This window comes from Fulmarus glacialis, unplaced genomic scaffold (genome assembly GCF_000690835.1).
Source record: "Fulmarus glacialis isolate BGI_N327 unplaced genomic scaffold, ASM69083v1 scaffold12907, whole genome shotgun sequence".
Classification (NCBI taxonomy): Eukaryota; Metazoa; Chordata; class Aves; order Procellariiformes; family Procellariidae; genus Fulmarus; species Fulmarus glacialis.
The window spans coordinates 34,445-55,573 of record NW_009221329.1 but is presented as its reverse complement, the minus strand read 5'-3'; the positions used below and the strand labels follow the sequence as shown (position 1 = coordinate 55,573).

The 21,129-nt window shown below is 49.2% G+C and overlaps 1 protein-coding gene across 1 annotated transcript in view; it reads right to left on the bottom strand.

The window, feature by feature from the left end:
* Window positions 1-19,682, bottom strand: part of EPS8L2 (EPS8-like 2) — a 43,739-nt gene extending 24,057 nt beyond the window's left edge. The window contains exons 1-5 of the mRNA XM_009581074.1: window positions 19,653-19,682; window positions 19,279-19,334; window positions 18,445-18,451; window positions 3,694-3,769; window positions 2,673-2,743 (exon numbers count right to left, since the gene is read on the bottom strand). Coding sequence (XP_009579369.1) covers window positions 2,673-2,743; window positions 3,694-3,769; window positions 18,445-18,451; window positions 19,279-19,334; window positions 19,653-19,682 — 240 coding nt within the window. The remainder of the gene's footprint in view (window positions 1-2,672; window positions 2,744-3,693; window positions 3,770-18,444; window positions 18,452-19,278; window positions 19,335-19,652) is intronic.
* Window positions 19,683-21,129: the final 1,447 nt, after the last annotated feature.

Genomic DNA, 21,129 nt, shown 5'->3' with positions numbered 1-21,129 from the left:
TTATCTGTTCTATTATTTTAACTGCCAGGTTTACAATCTTCATAAATTCCTTCGTTGTTTATTGTTACATAAGTTAATTTTCATGGAAGGGAAAGCTACTTGTCTAACTCAGACTCATTAGAGTATTTTTTTCTTTTCCATTTTCTTTAGATACTGGTGGCGTAAGAGGGAGAGAAGCTTGCTACTGTCTTTGATTTATCTCATTAAAACCTCTTTTCATCCAGATGGATATTCAAATATAGTAGCTTTTGTGAGAATGGGCAATGACTCCGTCCACTATTAAACTTTGATCTGTTTATAAATTACTTCAAAGGGTGTAAAATGCCTCTTGTGAGGAAATCTCTTCCTATCTCACTGCCTGACACTGAAATCCTGTGTGCCTTGGTCAAAGGTCAAGGTAGAGGCTCACAAATGGGTGGCATATGGCATAATTAATGAAGAATTCATGTACATGTCACTGTTTAAAGTCCCTTCTCTGCTTCCATGAGTGACTTTATTTGGTAGGAGTCACTGATGGGGATGGTTGGCAAGGCCACCGACGGGGCGGCTGGCCATCGAGTTAGTTTCTCTGATGGAAACCAGGGCCTCTTTCCAAACAAGCATTTTTAAAAGTCTAAATTTAATTTTAAGCAACTGAACAGGCTCCTGTATTTCTAACCGTGTACATAAGCTCTCTGCTGGACTGGGTCTTAAACCAGAGAAGAGGGGGCCCTCTCTACTGAATATGACCCTCGTGAAGTGTTTTCCTTTCTCAGCTTGCCCAGTTTTCCGTGATGGTCCAGCCTCAGATGGGCACCTCTGTTCCTGTGGTGCGGAGGCCACTGGCCTGCACCGGCGTGTTGTATTCCAAGAATCGCCGGGCCCGGGATGGCCAGGCTGACTCCTCTTTTTTAAGTGGATGTCTGTGACACTGGGAGATGAATTTGGCGTAATGCCTGTCATGGTTGAAGAGTTTTGAATTACTTGAGAGGACACAGTAGCTGAGGGAGAGCTGAAAGATGATAGTCGATGTGGTCTCTGTTGTTTGGGCAGATGAGTTGCTGTAACCCTGCTTTTAACCTGCCTGTCCGTGCGGATCAAAAAGGGCTTGAAGCATGGGGTGATGCGAGGGACAACAACTCCCACTATTCTCCTTCAAATGCAGAGGAGGAAGAGAGGACAAGAGCTTCTCCATTTCATGTTTTCTTGTACAGAATTTCCCTTGTCTTTTTAACATCCGGTGGGTTTTTTTTTTTTTCCCCATTCTGCTTTCCCCAATTACTTAACACTTTAATTTGCTGAATCTTGATTATTCAAAAGGAAATAAATTTTTGATAAATGATAGTTTCGTATGCCATTTTCAATTTAAATTTAAAGTAGAAAAGAGGTCCATATGTAATTAAACCAACTTCATATTCTTTAATAGTCATTTTTGTCCTCCCTTCTCGTCAAACATTTCCCATCTGCAGGCTGTAATGACACAAAGTGTCAGGCTGAATGACTGATTAGTGCTGGCTCCACAGCAAGTCCTTGAGACAGTGGCCTCCCAAGCACATGTCACACCTCATAGCAAGAGGACAGAGTTGCTGACCTCAAAATGTTCCCAGACACTGGTCCTAGATGTAGCCCAGCAAGGGAAAGGGGACAAGCCAGGAACTTCCAAGCCTTTGGTGTAGGTCAGCACACTGGACATGCAGAAGCAGTGACCGGTCTCTGTTTCTCTCCCCATCCCCAAAACAATCTGTCTAATGTGGATGTCCCTCCCACTCTTCAGTTCAAAGAAACGTGTGGGATCCAAGGGAGGGAGAGTTAAATGATCAGGGATGACCCGTGTCACGCAATGTGGGAGAAGCCATTGAAGTCTGGACCTGGCTTTTCTACAGGATTTGAGCATGATTCAGAGTTGCGCCATGGAAAGCTGTTTGTAGCCTTGTGGGAGGATCTGTGAGCCGTACCAGAGTCTGTTCGCTTGGACTTTCAAATAACGTCATACCATAATGGAACAACTGCTGCTTTCCAAAGCAAGGAGTTGGAGAGGAGCAGCAGAGAAATAGAAGACGGCAGAAGAAGGAGAGCTGGTATTGATTTTAGACAGAGCAGGCAATATGTAAGAGGAAAGAAGAGAAAGGAGAGGGATCCAGTCCAGCCTGAAACCTCGTAGGAAGGAGTGGGGTCAGCCTTGGGAGAGGAGTTGTCTCGGGACTTGTGCTGCTCTCATAGTCCTTTAGTTTATCTCTTCAGAGTGTCTGTGGTGTAGAAATTCCTGTGCTCCACCTACACATGCTCTTTACTTTCCTACCCTTTTGTGCTCAAAGGAATTAGATGAGAAGCCCAGATGACCCCAGCTTTGTAGCATGTTACATGTGATTGAGAGGACTTGTGTGGTCTCAGTCCCGGGTCCAGGCTGGTGGGACCATGGTGACGTGCAGCTTGAGGAAGGAAATTACAGCGGATGGCTAGGTCTGAAAGTGTGTCCTACAGTCCAGGAGCTAGAAATAATGAGTGGACCCAGCTGGGTGGGAAGCTCTGTTTGCCTCTCCCAGGGTGTGAAGAGCGACACTTGCTTATCGTAAGAAGGTTCCCAACTCCTCTTTGGCCTAATGAAGGTCCAGGACAAACGAAACACATTGCATTACCAGCATCTATCACTGACGTTGGCCTTTCAGCCCCTTAACATTTCATTGCATACTCACCTGCACGTGGTACTGTGAAGTCTCATGCATAATGACATTGGAATTGGAGTATTTTTTCCTTTGTTCTGCAAAAAAAAGAAGAAAACAAGCCTTCATTGTAGTGGCTCTTTATCGGTATATCAGGGTCTGAGAATTACAGCGCTCATGATGACTTTCTCGTGGTCTCTGAACTTCCAGCTTCAGTTGGAGTATTGGGAATAATAAGACATATTAAGGATATTAACTTTTGTAACAAGGATTGGCAAATTGGGTGTGTAGGGTACACATTCAAGTTGTATCCCTTAATGCTGCTGATAATTTGACTCCTGGAGGTCAGCACCATTTGTGGAGGAAATTAAACCTAGTGTAAAGGAAAGCCCCCGACAACGAATGGTTAGGGAAGCTCTGGGAAGAGGGCTGGGGAGGTAAGGAGTGGCTTGAGAAGGCTGGCAGAAGGCTATGACATGCACGTGGCAAGAAGAAAAAATCCGACCACAACCCACCAGTTTAGACATAACAGCCCTTTGAATCATCCTCCAGAATAGGAAGGGCTGTAGGGATCGAGGCCAGCCAGTCAGAAACTGTGTTTCTTGTACAATATTTTTATGAGGCAAAAGATCTTCATTACTTCCTGCATTTCTTACTGGAAAGCGGCAGTAAAGAAAAAATAGCTTGGAATTTCATGAGGCTATTGAATATAATCCTGCAAGAATTTACCCTGCCAGCTCTTAGTCACTGTTTAATTGGTACTTGTCCAGGGATTCCGTATAAATACTTTGCTTGAATAGCAGAGGAGTAACTATCCAGGCCCAGAGTGATCTGGGAGCGTACAAACTGAAAACATCTTCCTCACCAGCAGAGGACATCCTCTGATCTCTGGTTTGATTAGAAAATGCAATGGCAGTTCTACATGTTTTCACCCTTCTTAAAGCCTGTGTTAGAATATCCCGTCCTCTGTAGCAACAGTCACAACCAAGGGGATTTCATAACGCAGCAAACGTTAGGGCTCCTCGTGTTTTAAAGTAGTATATATTAATCTTAGTTGATTTGTGGTTTATTTCAGTGCTCTCTTTAATGCCTTCTCTGGGATGTTGGCTTCTCTCTTGTTTTCCCCTTTTCTTTGAACATGGAACATGTGGTCTCATTTAATAAATTTCACATTAAAGAGGCTGGCACCTAAAAAATTAATATCCTCGAAGGAACCCATCCAGTCGGTTTCTAAATTTTTTGGTTAAGTGGCGCAAGACCCAGGTAAAACTTTCCAAAATGTTTCTTTAGTTTGTATTTTTAGCAGCATGTCACATTTTAATTGAAAAACGCTCCCCAAAGACTTACAAGAAATACTGGTAATACTTTTGATTGCTGAAAATTGAAGCTTTCCTTGTAATCAAAAGAAGGTGACTTTTTTTTTTCTTCAATAAAAAAGATGGAAGACTGAAGATAAGTCTATTTCAAAGTGCAGACAGTGAAATGATGTGAATATAAAGGAGAGCAAGGGCAGGGCAGTAACTGGAAGGTGCTGGAGGTGGTAAGGAGCTCTGGAAAGGAGAAGGGTCTGCTGGAGTAGTGACCATCCTGTGATGCCCCTGGAAGGCCTCTGCCCATGTGGACGGGCTAGGGGCAACCAGGGCTCTGTCTGGTCACTCCTTTAGGTGATAATTTGAGAAAGAGGATAGCAGCCTAATGAAGGTGCTGGTGATGTAGCTCCTCCCTAGAGACACCATGGTTTGTTTGACTTTTCCTTTCGCTGTCCTCTGAAACTGCAAGTGTTTTGCATCCTTTTAGTTTTCAGGACAAATACTGGCCTATGCACTGAGTTCCTCCCTGATTTGCTTCTGTGCAAATCCTTTCCCGTCTGGGTAAATGAGCACAGCTCAAGGGGTTGAAGGAGCTCAAGCGGTAGTTCTGGCTTTACCACTGCTAGTGTCTTGCCTTTTTTTTTATCTTTGTCTCTTGTGTAAAACAGGGCGGTGACTATTTCCTATCTGTTGCTGCTACTATTGTACTAGTGAAGTTACTGTCCTGTTTCTTTCCACCCGGGAAGTGGCCTCTTAGTGCCCAATCTGGCCAGACACAGTCCCCCTCCGCATTGCCTTCCTGCTCTTGGTTGTGAGGCACAAGTTGCTTTGCAGACAGAGAAGCCACCAGCCCCAGCCCCGAGGAGTGAGCAACGTGGGCTTACTTAGAGAAGTCAGCCAGGTTCTCCCTGCACCCTGGCCACCTTCAGCAGGGACAGGAGCAGGCTCTTGCCTGGCGGGCGTGCATTGCCATGAAAGAAGGAAGAGTGATGAGTGTGGGTGATAAGAGCAGGGATAAAGGGGGAGCAGAAGGGAACAGCACCTGGTCTGCTTTTGTGTTGTTTTCACGTTTGTGAACAGACTCCTTAACAGACCCTTTACAAGTGTATTTTGTCGAGGTTGCTGTGGGAGTGACAGTGGTGGGACTCCCAAGTTGCTGGTCAAGGAGAGGAGCCGAGGTGTGTGGTGGACACACCTGCCCACCCCGTGGGTCTCCTTCCTTGGGTCTATGCATGGGAAGAAGTCCAGCAAGGGGGACAGAGGGGTAGAGGGCACAACAGGGCACCCACAGAACGGAAAGCTATCATGGTCAACACAAGTAGTGACTGAAGCAGTGCTGCTCTGACAGCCTTTTCCTTCTCTTCTGACTATATGCCAGCAAAAATGGTCTCTGACCGCTTCACCCCAAGAAAGCGCAGTCCCCTTGTTGCTCCCAAACCATGGATTGTTTTCTACAAGATCTACTAAGCCTGTCCTTTCCATCTTCTCCAAAGCTACCAGGAATCACTGAGACTCCTGCAAATGGGCAACATCTCCAGCAGCTGCCTGCTGCTGCTTCTGTTCCTGCTCCACACTAGTTCAGACCATGCATCCTGTCCGTCTCTTCCCCTGAGCTCACTTGAGTGAACTTGTCCCACAAACAGTTGCACAGGGATAGCAGAGGGGTCAGTGGATTGCAGCAATGGGATGGAGAAATGAGGGTCAGGATTGGAAAGGATGGAAGCTCCTGAAGCTGGTGGTAGTGATGGAGGAGATGCGACACTGAATTACAGCCTGAGTGTTGGCTGGGGGGTAATTTGCCAACTCTGACGCATGTTGTCCTTTAAGCCTTGCATGCAGAAGAGTGCTAGCAAGGAGTCAACGCAGTCAACTGTGACAAGAGCAGAAAACAAACCCCAAAACACTGGTTTGGAGCTTTAGCTTAGTCCTGGGGGTGTCCTTGTATTCACTTCTCACCTGAATAGCTGTTACTTAAACCTCCTGCCAGTAGATCCGGTGCAAAAGAAGAAGCTGGCCTGAATCTGCTGTTTTCCCAGGGAGTTGACAGGAGTTAAAATATCTTACAGACACGTGCCTCCTCAGCACTGATTGCCAGGACTTCTACCAATGTCCTTCCTCATGAGTGTGCGTGCCCCTGCGTGTAACATGTAGCTTCATGCCTAGATTTTTCCTGCCTAGAATGGGATAGCATTTCGAGCCAACCCATCCAGCCTCTGTGAATGCTCCTGTTTCAGGTTACGTTGATTTAGCTCACACCTAGTGGGAATTTGGGGTTTCTCTGGCTGTCCTAAAATCAGAGAACTGGCGCGGAGGGCAGTTAAAAACTGGTTATGGTTGAAAAAGCTCAAATCTCTCAGGTATATTAGACTGTGGGTCTTTCGCACTGTTTTCTTGCTAAGTGTCTGTGAGGTGCTCTCGCTCCTGTGACCTGCCCTGGTTTGGGGCTGCGAAATGCTGGTCAGGCACAAGGGGCGGTGGAGTTGGGATTGGAGCTTGGGTCATGTGCAGGTTTGCAGCATGCTTTTGCTCTGGGTTCCACCTTGGTAGTTTGAACCTTTTCCCGTAGATTCCCCTTGCATCTCTGTTACGCTTTTATTTCTACTTGGCTTCCATGGAAGGAGGATGAGCATGTCCCTGAGCTCAGTCGGGCCTTGGGGGGTATTACCAGCAGGTGTCTCTCCAGAACAAGCACTGGCCTGAAGGGCAGCTTTCCTTGGGATTTAGCTTGGGGTTTTCACCTTTCTTCTTGGTCAGCAGAGAAGAGCTTTTAAATTGAGCTCCTCTTGGTACTTCTCCGACGACGCAGGGCTGAGCACTGGTAGCAAACCTGTCTGTGGCGCAGGAGCATGCTAAACATGCAAAGATAGCCCAGAGACAACAGACGTGAAAAGAGATGCTGCTGCTTTCGTTCGGAGCCTGGCAAGGGTTGATAGAAGCTGATTTCTAATGCTTTTTAACACTTTTCTAGCACTCTTCAGCATGAGGTGTGCCATCAGCTTGGCAGGACACCTGAGTACTTTGCACCTTGTACTCTCTGTGCCTGTGACTGGAAACACAGCAGTGTGCTTTGCCTCTGCGGCTAATCCCTGGTAGCCCTGAAGTGGCTGCTGTTTGCAACTAGAAATGATTTATTGGGGGGCATGCTGGCAGAGGCGTTAATGGAGCCTGCAGGTCTCCAAGCTAGTGCCTTTTACACCGCCAGCACTGACTCAGAGGTGGAGCGAGGATAGTTTGGGGGGAGAAGACCTCAGACACCCATCATAGCTCGCTGCTCAGCCTTTAGCTTCCAGAGTGACCTTGAGTTAATTAATATTTCAGCACGGCCACTTCGCACCTTAGGCTCGCATTGAAGGGTCAATGGCATTTTCTGTTTGCTGTGTGTTTTAATTGCAGTCTGCCCTACTTCAAATGTGGGGCAAGGTCTGGAAGAGGGCACACGGCAACACACACCACAGGGATTCGTGTCTGATGTGAGTAACTTTTTTTTCTTTCAGTAACCTCAATTTCCTCACCAAGCATTTCTCATGTAAATAGATGACACTAATGGAAATGAGAACACCGCGTCTGTGTGGGATGGAGACAAATTTGGATTTTAAGACATCCTGTCCCCTCCTTTGTAGAAGGGAGTGGAAAAGGCTGAAGTGATCGGTCTGGAAACAAAGGGTTTTTACGTTAGGACAGGCAAATGTCTCCAGCCCTGAGAGGAAGGGTGCAGAGCCATGTCAAGAACTGGTAGTCCCTGAGGAAAGGAAGGTATACCGGGGGGATGGGGTTTCAGAGGGAGGCTAGCATAGGACTGTGTTTCTGGTAGAACAGCCTACCAGACTGTAGGCTGGCTTTCTGGTAGGAGAACCAGACTGGCTTTCTGGTAGGAGAACAGTCCATGGAGCTGTAGCAATGGTCAGGGCTGTGGCTGGTTGCCTACAGGCTTTCTGGGGTCCCCTCTGATGCCTTTGCCCCATCCTCCAAGCTCAAAGAAGCTGCATGTGTCGTGGTCGGGGAGATCTCAGCATGCACCTCTGAGAAATGTTTGGAGAAGCCCTTGGAAATCTTGGGAACCTGTCAAAACCTCAGAGCTCTGCATAGCCCTGCTTCCCATCACCTGCACTTGGGGTTAAGCTCACTTAAAGGGGCCAAAGGCCCCTTTAGCCATTTGTAGCCTTTTCCAGACAGAGGCAAGCAAGGGAAAAAATGCAGATCTTCCCTCTGTCTCTGTTGATTCTCCCTGGGGGTATTTCTGCATTACCTTTAAAAGTCGCAGAACTAGAACATTTTGCCTCTCTTTTGTCTCAGAATGCCATGCAAGTGACGTCCCAGAAGCTGCCCAGGGTGAGGAAGGGGGTGTTTCTGCATGTTCTTTTTCCTGTCCCTTTCTTTAAGATGCCTGCTTGTTCCTTCTCGTGAAATCCCTTCTGTCTCATTGGCTTCTACCTGGTCCCCACACCCATGGAAACTTTTATTTTTGTGTTTCCTCCTGGCATCTGCAAATATAAATACGCAGCCTGAAAACAGCCAGACTTTCCGGGGACAGCAGGGTGCCAGAACACTGAAATATCCTTTCCTAGCATTTAGTTTTGATTTAAACACAGGAAGGAGTAAAGATCCAGGCTGCAAATCACAAAATAGTCAGTCTTAGGCCACTATCCGAGAAGTGTGGTGCTTTAAAAAAGAGAGGGTTTTTTTGTTTGTTTACTTCAAAGCAATATGGTGAAACATTGCAGACCTTTCCGTGGATGCATCATTATTTGCCCTAGCTTAAATGTGTCCCTGGTTGTGGTGGGCTGAACTGAATATGCCACGCACAGAACGATACCTGCAGGGAGATCTGTGGCTGTTTGACTCTACGGATCAAGGGGGGGATCCTTTACATTGGGCAGGTGAACTCCCTTGGCCAGAAAAGACTTCAGAAGATAGGTTGCATGTCCTGGGTAGCTCCCACACTGCCCTCCTGCACAGCCCTGTCCTCTGTCTGCTTAATTTTTTATGAATGAACGCTGGCATGTTAGCAGCAGTAGCCAATTTCCTCCCGGTTTATCGGACACCTCTCCTACTAGGACACTTTGCATTTCTACAGCGTCTTGCAATGAAGAAGACCCGAGCACCATAACGTGTTATCCAACCCATACCCTGTCCCCAGGAGGCAGAGAATTTGCATAATCCCCATGGCAGCTGCTGCCAGAGTTTAGACACCAATCTGCATCTCTGCTTAAATGAATTGTCTTCTGCTGTGCCCTTTAGAGGCTGTAGCATGGGATGGGCTGCAAAGGGCAAGGAGAGCTCCAGGGCTGTGGCACTAGTACAGCAAACATCTGAAGGTGATAAAAGCTGGCATGAGCCCACAGTGACCACCACTGTACTTTTTCCCTTCTGTCTGCCAAGAGAGCCAAAGAGATGGGAAAACAGTACAGCTTTATCCTTTGCTTTTGGTGTCTGGCAACAAAAAACCCCCTCATAGCATGGGGATCCTGTCTTGCGTGGAGGAAGGTGGCTGGTGTGGTCCACTGCTGTGGCCTAGGGAGCAATGATGGGTAGTTCACAGTCGCACCATTGCTGACCCCAAACACTTTTATGAATGGCATGGGTGATCCAGAAAGTTTTGAATGACGAGCATAGATGCCATGTGGGACATGCACACACTCTAGTAAATTGTCTCATCTCTTGCCTCTAAGGATTTGGCCCAGTGAACCCTAAGATACACCTTTCAGGGGAAAAAAAAAAATGTAAATGGTTCTTTTTCAACTGAATTCAGTTCAGTTGTTCAGTCCTTTCCTAACCAGCTAGCTTTAATTTTGCCTCATACCCAGAGGTGCGGGGAAAACTGCAAAGCCGTTCTCTGAAGAATGTTATCTGTTGCCAATATCTTACGGATAAACAGTGCTGTGGGAATGATGTTTCCCTCTGGCACCAGTGGCCACATGAAGAAATGGAAAAAGCTCAGACCACTGCAGAGGTAGCAAGGTGGATTTCACCCAAGGGCTCAAAACTGAGTGCTGGGCTGAAATCCCAGTGACAAGGCTAAAATCTTGTCTGGAAGGGAGAGTGTCCTGTTTGGCTTTATGTTAAGGAGTGAAAGGGATGAAAGAGAGTAACAAATGAGGGGGAAAAAAAAAAAAGCAGCAGGATCGATACACATCCTGGAGGGATGGGGTTATCAGCTTGGTCCAGGAAGCCAAATCACATCTATCGTGCCAAGTTCCCTCCCCATTTTCATGCAACACCCTTTTTTGCAGGGAGTTAGGTCGTGGCTGTGAACACTCCCTTCAGCCCGGCGGATTGTGTGCACAAGAGATTGGCTAGCGGGATAAATTCTACCCACTGGGACCAGGCTAGAGCTGAAATAACGTGGTTAAAGTCTCTAGGGATGTAGAGTAGTGTAGAGGGCAAAAGCAGGCTTGTCTCTCTTCGTGCAGGCCTCTGCCAAGCCAGCAGGGCAGAGCATCCCCAGTACATCGTACCAGTGGTACCAAGGGTGGGAGAAAGGGTGGTGGTAGGGGTGACACCCAACGGGGCGCCTGGGCTTGGGGCCAGCCTCTGCTGCCAGCTTCCGAAATGGCCTGTGAATACTCACAGGGGGGAACATCAGCCTAGAAAGGAGGGAAACAGGCTCCTCTGAGGTTCAGCTTACCTGGCCCTGAAGCAGATAGCCAAAAGGTGTTAACTGAGAGGTATGACAAAAGCACCTATGGTTGCCGACTGTGCTGGGGTACAGCTGTATGACTGTGTATCTCCACGCAGAAGACACTTGTGTCTCTGCATATGTGGTAAACAGGCCGAATGGGTTGTGCTCCCACCAAGCTCTGCTTTCCCCAGGTTGTTAGGGGATTGTAACGTTTTTTTCTGCTCTTTTTGCATTTTCTTAAGTGTCTGCGAGAGGGCAGAACAGCCTCAGGACTGCCGTGTTCCCAGTGTTTCAGGGGAATTTGAGCCCTTCTTTCCTGCTGCTGGCAGGGGGAGCGCCTGTGGTGCTACGCTGAGCTGCATGGGGGTTATAGGCTGCTACAGGCAGGATCCCAAAGCTCAGTCCCAAGATACCATCTCTTTCCATCCATTTACATTTTAAACTGCTCTAAACAAAAACTTGCCTGTGCTCTTGCTGTACGCCGGGGCCAAAGTCAGTTGTGGTGTAAACAGGTGCCTCTGTAACAGATGCAGCCAGTTACACCAGAGCTGTGAAGGCCCCAGCCTCCCCTCCATGCACATCCTTCTCTGACTAATTAGCGAGTTTTATCACACAGGATCCTCCCGGATCCTCCCCGTCCCTCCCCGTATTTGTTTTCAGCCTTTGCTGGGCAGAAGGCACAGCAGAAAACGTGGGGGATGAACAAATCGTATGTGAAACTCTCTGTAAGGAACCAAAGATGTATCGGATTAGGTTTGTTTTCATTGGCAGTACCAGACCACGGACCTCTCCTTGATTCCCTGCATCACACTAGAGACCTCCCTGGCCTCCATGTCCATTAGAACAGCCTAAGAAAAGCCCTGGCTGTTGCCTTCTGGAGCTTGCCAATTCTTTATATTATCTATACATTATCTAGCAGTGCACACGCTGTTTATAGTAACTTGCCAGTGTAGCAAGAGCTAGTCTTTGTGCCAAACCAACAGGTCAGGACACAACCCTCCAGAAGAGAAACAAAGCAGCAAATGTCTCTCAATGCTAATGGCAACGATGCAAATTTGCTGGGCCTATGTTATAAAGCAGCCTTATGAAATAGCATCCATTCCCAGGATCTGAGCATGGGGCCAGATCTGATTTGGCAGTCTGACTGCGCATCTGCGGTGGCGCAGCTCTGCCGATCCGACAGGTTCCCACTTCCTCACTGAGTGGGAGGATGCTCCAGGTTCTGCAGGGTTAGTCAAGGATCTGGTTTCAGGCACTGCACAGACCTGCTGCGCCTGAGCTTCCGATAGGGAGGCATCTGCAGGTCCGTACCTTGCTTCTGCTGTTGCAGAGGCTTCCCTGCTTGGGGTTCCCTATGGCTGGCCAGACAGCACGGGGAGAGCTCCATTTTGGAAGCATCTTTGCAGCTTCTTCATTCTGCAGCTGAAGCATCAAGCTCCCTGGTTTTCCTGTTAGCACCATGGTACTTTCTGAACTGCCAGAGCTTGTCTGGGAATCTTTGCGTGGGACAGCTATCACTCATGTGTGGCGCGATAGTACGTAGCCTGGAAGTTCTTGAAGTGAATGAAAAAGCTCTCATTGAGGTTGGGAGCAGCCAGAGGTATGAATGGTCTATGGCAGCAGGGAACTGCTTTACTGATAGCGTGTCAGCAGCTGCTAGTAGGTATCACAAGGCTGAATTCCTCCTCGGCACGCTTAATATTTGCCACTAGCTCAGACCCAAGTGCTCACATTCCTCTTTTATTAGCTGAAGACACAACCCACTCTAGAAGAGCAAATAAAACCCTGACCCATGTCCCGGGTTGTGCAAGGACTGAGAACATCAAGAAACACTGCGTGTTTGTGTCCGGCATGCCAGGGAACGCAAGGCGGTATGTACAGTAGCATACTGTCTGCTGGGCAGGCACCCAGGGGCCTCTCAGCAGAAGATAATCATGGTATTGAGAAGCTGCAGGGGAAGCTTGGGTAGAGGTGTTCCTTTTTTCCTTTACAACCAGAGCTGGAAGAAATATGCTAAATTATTTTTCACCAAACAATCCAAAAAGTTGTTTTCTGAACTTCTCATAGCTGGTAATGACATTTTTTGAATGTCAGAATACATTTAGTGAGATTGGGGGTACCCTGATTTAATTAAACAAACTGAAGAATTTGCTTTACTTGAGGACCAAAAAAACTTAAAATGAAAAGTTTCCCTTTTTTTTGTTGTTATTAACTAACACAGCTTTTGTTCCCAGGGTACCTGGGCATATCCAACAACCCATTTCCATTTAAGAAAATGTTCCTCTGAATAAGCTCCGAGCAGTTACTCCATGCAAGGAGAGAACTTGCGCTCACCAGTCTTGAAGTGGCAAAGAAAAAGGGCCACTGGAGATGCCGAGCAGGCACTGCAGCCTTAGAGGTGGCAGATCCCTCTCTGCAGCCCCCCATCACTAACTGCCATCCCAAAGGCCCTGCGATGCAGACACGAGCTGCCTGTGGCAGGTCAGAGTGGTTGCAAGACAGTTCTGCAGCCAGGGCTGAGCCCAGCCAACTCGGACTTCCAGCAGCACCCAGAGCAGAGCCTGTTCCTCCCAGTAGCTCCAGTCACGGCTAAGCTGAGCCTACACGTCCCTCATCTTACCCACCACTGGGTTTTGGTCTGCAGGAACCAACAGGAATGCTGGCTTCCTATTTTTCTTCCAGCCCTGTTTGCAGTTGGAGTATTAAATGTCCAAGGCTCTGAATAAAAGGGTCACCCGCAAGGCAGCGTCGGAGGGGAGCCAAGGTAATCTGAAGCTGGAATCTCGGGTGGGAAAGGGGATGTAAAGAAAGAAGCTGAAATGGCACTGAGGGAGCAGTGGAGGAGGACAAGGCAGTTATTCAAGGCTGGCAGCAGAGGAGATGGGGAATTAGTGTCTCAGGCACTGCTCTGACTCGGACCTGTGATCAGCAGTGCCCAGGGCTTTCTTGCGGTGGGCTGGGTAAGCAAACAGCAACAGCACGTGGAAAAACTCTGCTGCCTTTCACCCCACCTACTGCAGGAGCACTTTGGCTTCCTGTTACTGTTCCATTGCGCTGGGCAAATGCATCCAGGGACACTCCTTCCTCTGAGCAGCTTTCAGTCTGTCCTGGCAAAGGGCAGGAGCAGGGGAAAGCAATGCCCAAGGGTGAAATGTGTTGGCCATGGTCATGCAGCTGGTTGGAGACAGACACAGCTGTGTATCCATCTGCCCTGTCCGGTGCTCTGGAGGTCTTGGGCAAGCAGAGCAGGTCTTTCGGGGGAGTGGTATGTACAGGAAACACTGGGAAATACCTGTTAGGTTGGTACCACTGCGGTCAGCACCAGTTCCCTCAGCCACCCTGTCATTTCCCAAACGAGAATCTGCAGGGCAGTCTGAGGGAAGTGCTTCCTCCTCTCTATGGCAAGGAGTCTTGATCTTTGCTGGATCTCAGACTTTACTCCCCTGTGGGATGCTAGCTTTAAAAGAAACAGCCATTCAGTCAGTCAGGTGTGAAGTTGTTTTATCCAGAATTGCAACCTCACTGCTTTACTGATGGCAACGCAGGCCTGCTTCAGGGCACGGGCTGATGTCTGAGTCAGACGTGCCTAAAAGCAAACACCTGGCCTTCCCGCCGAGCTATCGAACCTCAGAAATCGTCTCAATGAATGCCAGCGCTTTCTATTTTTAGCTTTTGCTAGAAGACACAGAGAATATATCTGCATCTGAGGGACATGACAGTGAGTGGCACAGTTCAGATGCTGCCCAGATCCCCTTGGGTTTAGGTATGTGCATGGTCCTCTCGACCCAACTGTGTAGCTGAGCAAGCTCAGTTTCTAGCCACCACTCCTGCCAGGGTTGTATCTTGCAGGCAATACCAGTGAGCGTTAAATCCACGCACAAACCCTCTTCTAGGGGAAGGAACAGCACCTCAGTGCTCCCTTTGATAACTGTGTGACTGCCACGTGACCTCCAGATGAAATAATGAACAAGCTCATGGTTTGGGCAAGCAATAACTAATAGTAAATAACGACCCTTTTGTTGGTCATCGTGCCGAGCCATTAATAGTAAATGCACATTTACAATGCAGCTTTAGGGAAAGCAAGGCTGTCTCGAGTCAATGTTTCTCTTTCTGCTCTTGGGGCCATTTGTGAGTTGGCACAACTCTTGTCTGTGATGGGTATCTCACAGCAGTGACCCCAAGGCCCTGCTTCACGCTGTGTTCACCCAGGGTGTGAGTGAGGGTGTGGGAGAGCCGGCAGCAAGGAATTACAGTCTGGGGACCATGCTGGGGGCTGGTGAGTCTTATCTTGGAGACTTCCCTGTGTGGCTGAGGGCTGGAGGGCCTGTTAGGAGACAAGGGAGGTCTGTAGAGACCCCCAGGAGTTGGTTCGTGACCGGTAAACATAATTTACTCCTTTGCCATCAGTGTATTCTGCCTAGCCAGGGCCAGTGTCCTCTGCCAAGCCTCCGCTGGCAGCTTCTGGGTGCAGCCGGCGCCGGTGGAGTCTCCTCTCCCCGCGGCTCCCCAGGCAGTTGATACCTATCCAGGGCCACGCCGGGCAGGCGGGAATGGCTCGTCTCTTTGTGTTAGTGCCCCGTGTCCTGTTGCAGTGCCGAAGCCTTTCTTGGGTTACGGGGGGGTGTGTGCAGTGTCAAGTGATCGTGCCTCGCAGGCTGCTGCTGTTCAGCACCACATTTCTCCAGCCTAACTCAGGCTACAGGCAGTTTCTCTTGCTCCAAAATCCCTTTTCCAGCCCTGTACCCTGATAAGTTTTGGTCTTTCCCAGAAATGAGTGTATCAGGGATGGGGTGGGCAGGTTGGAGCCAACTGGCTGGGTCTCACAGGTTTGGATGCGAGACGAGCGCTGCTCTCCTGCCAGGCTGGGGTCTCGCACCTCTGCTGTGCCCCTTCACGTCCCACCCCTCTGCTTTGCGGCCCTGCTGGGGGGGCAGCCTGGTTTCGGTTCTGCTGGGCACTTCTGTGCCCCAGCACTTGCGGTGAGAGGCAAAGACACCCAAGGAGTTGGCCAGGGGTGTTGGAAAGTGGATGAGCACCACAGGGACAGACACAGTAGTCAAACAGAAATGGGCTGCTCTGAACACTGCTGCAGGGCCATCTCCTTCCTACAGCCCCATGAGAAGTCCACTGTAATCATTAAGCTGCCCTCGACTCTATGCAGCTTCTGGTTACGCTGCCTAATCTGTCACAAGAGACAGCGCTGTCTGATCAACCATGAAAGCAGCTTAGATGAACTCCTGCAGAAGTCCACCTGGGTGTCACCACAGAAAGGGGTGGCAGAAGCCTGCTATGGGAAGCACTATGCAGAAACACTTTCTTCCAGCCCTTCCCTTGGCTTCTGTTTTTACCCCCACAGGCTTTCATCTAGGTTCAGAACAGACGCCAGTAAGCGGAGAAGCAGCTTAATTTATTTATGGTATGCATTAACATTTATTCAGCTGGTTGCTGTGCATTGAGTAAAGTGGCAACTTGATAGGTGCCAGCCATTCCCCCTGCTGCCAGTGGAGCTGGGGCTCGCTCTGTGCAGGCAGCCACAGACTCTTCCAGAATGTGGAGCTGAGCAAATGTGATGCCGTTTTGCTAAGGGGGGAGGAAAGGATGAGTATCCTGCTGCCACGACAGCCAGGAAACTCCACCCAGGACAGCTGAGCACCTAGAAAGTGTATCCAACTCTGATCAACTCTGGTAGGGATAGCGCCGGGGAAGATGCCTCAGGGCTTTAAGCCAATTTCTTTGCAGAATTCCCTGGTGACTTTGGTTATCTCTCTGCATCCCTCTGTACTCACCACAGTGAAGAAGACACGGTGGCGTGCCATGTACTTGATGATCAAGGCAATGACAGCAGGCCAAGGGTGACACCAGAGCAGCCACCTTCCCCACCCATCACCAGCTGCGAGGCTGTGTCCTGTGCGGACCTACATGGCCCTGTGAGTTTCACATTGTGTCCTTGAACCCCCCAGAGCAGATCCCCCACCTCTATCATCCAGTTGGCTTTCTGTGCATAGCCTGGAGCTGCTGCTCTGCTTCAGCCTCACTATGATGCTTTTAAATATCCCTCTCCAGAGTCTCACCCAGTAGTCTGCCAGTAAGTCCCTGTTGGTACTGGGGACACATTCACCCTCAGATAGCAGTCATGTCCCTGCAGTTGGCACTCCTGTCATGTTAGGCCAGTAATGAAGGCTCAGGCTGGGTTAGCATTTAGAGCCCAAGTACCTGAGCTAATAGTTCAGTGCATGCCCTCCTTCGTGCCATACCTGCTTTGTGGTGAGAGGCACTCTATTGTAGAAAAAACATCTTAAGAAAGCTAAAACCAAGGCCTCGTTCACCTAGCAATAATATTTAGACATCTGTGTGCATTGGAGCATCTGTGTGCATTATCCAGCGAGCTTTAAATGCAGCAGATGTCTGTGCGCTGGGAATGTGGGAGTCATTGCACTCATTTCTTTGGAGGCCTGGCAGCGTGCACAGGCTGAGGGTCCAGCCTGATTACACTGGAGAAAAATGGAAATATGAAAAGTCTTGTAAGCTCCGAATGTCCCTTAGCAGCATCGTAATCACATAATCAAGGCCAGCTCAGCTTGATGTGATTTGTTTCATTATGAAACATAATTCTCCCTGGAATTTTAGTTCTTGCCTGCCCTCCACCCCCAAATGTGCCAGCTCACAGCAGAAATTAATGTTGGGGGAGGGAGGATTCGAGTGCGAAGGGGACCCAGACGTTTAAATATTGGTTTAACACATGCTGAGCGTCCGTTGATAAAGACATGCTGAATTAGCAGGGTGGGTTTCAAGTTCTGCCAAGCAAAAACCCTGTGGAGGTACTCGTGCTGTGCAGTGCTGAGCCAGCCAACAGCCACTGATTTATGCAGTATATTACTGCAGACCTCATACTGCGCTTCAGAGGTGGCAGGGAAATATTGGGCCCCTGACTTACTCTTCTTGAGGATTTGGCCCATGGACTTATGGTCCTCATTTAAGGTTTTCTGGAATTTGGTCAGAGAGGTCCCATCCCTGGTGAAATTTGCTTTTGGGGTGTGTCCATGCAAAAAAATTTAAAAGATGTAACTCAGTGTTGAAATGACTTATTTGAGAAATTGTGTTTGTTTTAAAGGCAGTTTGTAAGCCTTTCCCTTTGCTAGCTTTTGCAGTGGAGGCATTGTGGGGTGGTCCCTGCTCGCCGTGCCGAGGCACCAAATCAGCCTGGCGCTCGCAATTAGATCCCACCCTGAAACCCTGACAGTTCAGAGCCCTGGGCCGCCTTGGCCCGTGGGTGCTAACCGCGCACGTGCCGTGTTTCCAACACGGTTGTCACTCTCGGTTTCATTTTTACACGGCTTTGTACGGCTATTTACCTTGCAACTATAATCCTTCTGCCCCGATCAGATCTGCAGGAGCTTTCAGTGCTCAGCAAGAGAAATGATGCCGTTAGACACAGGAGGAGCTCATCTGAACTAGCAGTCCCGTGTGCAAAGCGGAGCAGCACCCAAATATTTCCACGCCTCATCCTCTTGCTTCTTTCTAAGCTTATCATGTGTCCTTTCATCTCCAGACAAGTGACTGACACAGTTCAAACCCCACTTGGCACCTGCCTATCATGCAGCATCCAGGCCACAAACAGCCCTGGCCAGTAACACCAAATTTCTTTTCTACCTTTATTCCCGAGTTTCACTTCTTTGCAGCTAATCGAAGTTAACAATGACTGTTTAACCCTTCATCCACTAAGTACAGCCCCCGCTTTCCTACCAGCGACCACTTTTCCCCGGGCAAGATAGGTCACTTGTGGGACACTGTTCCAGGCCACTCCACACTGACAAACCTCCAGCCAAAACTGTTCAGCAACCAAAGTCACTTGCCAGGGACAAAAAACCACCCTCACCTTGTAGCTGCAAAGAGAGATTTCTGATCAAATATAAGCTCTCTCACAAGGGGCACACGCAGCCTGTTCGTACCCGATGAAAGCATCAACCAGGCAAATCGACAGCTCTCAGGTGGGAGAGTTTGCAGGCTCGGACTCCCCGAAAGCTGCTAGTGTTCCCCCAGACAAACCCTCATCTTCTTATCTAGGGAGTGACTGCGGGAGGTGACTTCTCGCATGACTTTCTGCTTATTCTGTCTACCCCACAGGCCAAGTCTTCACCTGGGATACATTAAGAGAGCTGCTAAGATCAGGAATAACTGTTACTGATACCTAAATGTTTTCTACAGCTCTTCACCCAGTGACTCCCTGGCTTCTCTGGAGCTGGGGTGGTTTATAAACAAGCTGCATACCAGGCTCTGCACAAGCACCCATCCTACCAATTCCCTCTACTTCCAAAGATCCAAAGGGCACTGGAGTTTTTGTGGTTCACTGAGTAGTTAAAAGAGGATAATCATTAACCTGCTGAGGACAGTCTTTCTTTTGTTAGGCCCTTTATCAGGTTATCTTGCTAACATAACTGGAGAGGATCTGGCTGGCGGGTGGGGATGAGGGGAAGCAATGTTCTGCGTGGCTTGTCTCTTCTCACAAAATCACAGCTGTCCCCAGCATGGGAGGCGGTGGCACAGAAGTAAGGTGCATTTTTGCTGCCAGGTCAGGCTAGCCCATTGCGTATGAAGGTCTGGATTCACGTGGCTTTGCTGGAGTCCCAGCCTAAAACTCCCCAACATGTCCAGATCTCCAGAGGTGCTTTTGCTATAGGAAACCTTAGATGTGTTTGTGGGCATGACTTACCGTACAGGTCCTTTGCGCTCAGCTTGGAGGCTCCGTCCGCTCTGCCCATGCTGCCACTGTAAAAGAGAGAAGGTACAAATAAACCATCAGCTCACGGATCTTTTTAACATCTGCTTTCACACTGCAGCTCACACGATAATGAGCACAGCAGCTCTGCAGCTGTCCCGAGAGGGACCAGCCCTGCCCTCCTCATCACGTCTATCAGACGTGATACGACTCCGAATTACCAGGCAAAGCATTTGCTTGTCCGACCGTGCCAGCGGCTCCCTCTGCAACCCTAGCTGTTATCCACACCGCAGGCGTGTGTCACTAAACCCAGCAGCTGGAAACAGGAGACAGAAGAGCTCATCTAGGCCAGTCCCCACTAGAGTTACCTTCACACGCAATGTCCTCTGGAAGGACATGGCTTCTGAGAGGGCTGTTTTAAGGACAGCAGCTCCCAGTGTGCGATAAGCGGGGTTGTTACAGGGAGCAGTGCAGGTAAAGAGAGACCCCTCTATATTATACCTGAGTCCACCTGAAGCTGAGGCAGTGTAAGTGCCAAGATTAAGATCCCTTATTAATAGACCCTTTTCAGATGTACTCCTTGAAGGCAGATGCTCAGATGTAGAACATGTCCCATGTAAAAATGGGACATAATTGTGTGTAAACACTTGAGTTTTGGGGTGTCAGGTCTCTAAGCACGGGTTACATCCCCTGTAGGACCACCCCCCCATACCTGGGTTGTGCGTAGGAGTGCTCAGCCAGGAGATAACAGTGGTTTCTCTGGCTCTGGCCTGGCAGGGGAGGATCAAAGCAGGACCTGAGGGTTTCAGGTGCTGTGGTCAGGCTGTCCTTCACAGTGCAGTGCACCAGTGGGTGGCCAGTGGCTACTTTCTACTCTGTCATCATGTCCCCCTGAGGGCAGGCAGTGATTCATGGTGCTCATACACCTACACCCTGCTCTCCAGAGACCAGGAGCGTGCAGGAAGGAGGGAGTGAGCTGGTGGCTCTGGCTCCATCAGGAAGCTGCCACGGACTGCCGTAGCCCCCAAGCCCCAGGTGGAGAGGCTCCTGGTGTCCCTCTCCTCTCTGAACCTAATGTGGCATTACCAAGCTACAGTGCGCAGGGCACGTGAGGTGTGAGGCAGTGATGCTGACTATGGCTACAGCTTGTGAGGTGCCCAGGAAGGGTGAAACAAACACCAGGGACTTGGAGGGCAAGTAGGACTGCTAGGAGCATCCCCCTGGGTGGTAGGAAGGAGTGGTGGTGCCAGCCACGAGATGGACGAAGCCCACCACGGAGATCCTTACTTTGATGAGCCAGGGTTGCTGCTGAGGGATCCCTTGAGACTCATGTCGCTTCGCAGGACAGGCAACTGCAGCAGAAGCAGAAGAGACAGGGTTAGTGATTAGAAAACACGCTATCAGATGATTTATCTGTGTGCGTGCTGCCCTTCCCACCTCTGATTTGGGGTTTCCAAGCAGCAGCGTGGGCGGATGAGAGCAGTCAGGTGAGCACGATGGGGTTTTCTTGCCACTCTCTGCCCTGTGGCTCAGACACCTCTCACAGCTCTGACCTGGGCTGCAGATGACACATCCCAGGATGCCTTTCCGAAACCTATTTCCACCTCTCCCCTCTTGCCCGTCCCTTCCAGGCACACCCTGGCTTTGTGGTATTTCAGCACGTCTTTTTCTAGCAAAGCAGCCCTGCCTACAGTGTAGCAGGGACTGATGTAGCCTTTGCCTTTATGGTCTGTCAGAGGCCATTAACAAACATATGGATCCCTGTGGCCATGTGCTCATGATTGTAAGTGTCCTGAGTCATTTTTCTTGCCTATAGTGCCATTATCTTTTGATATGTGGCAATTG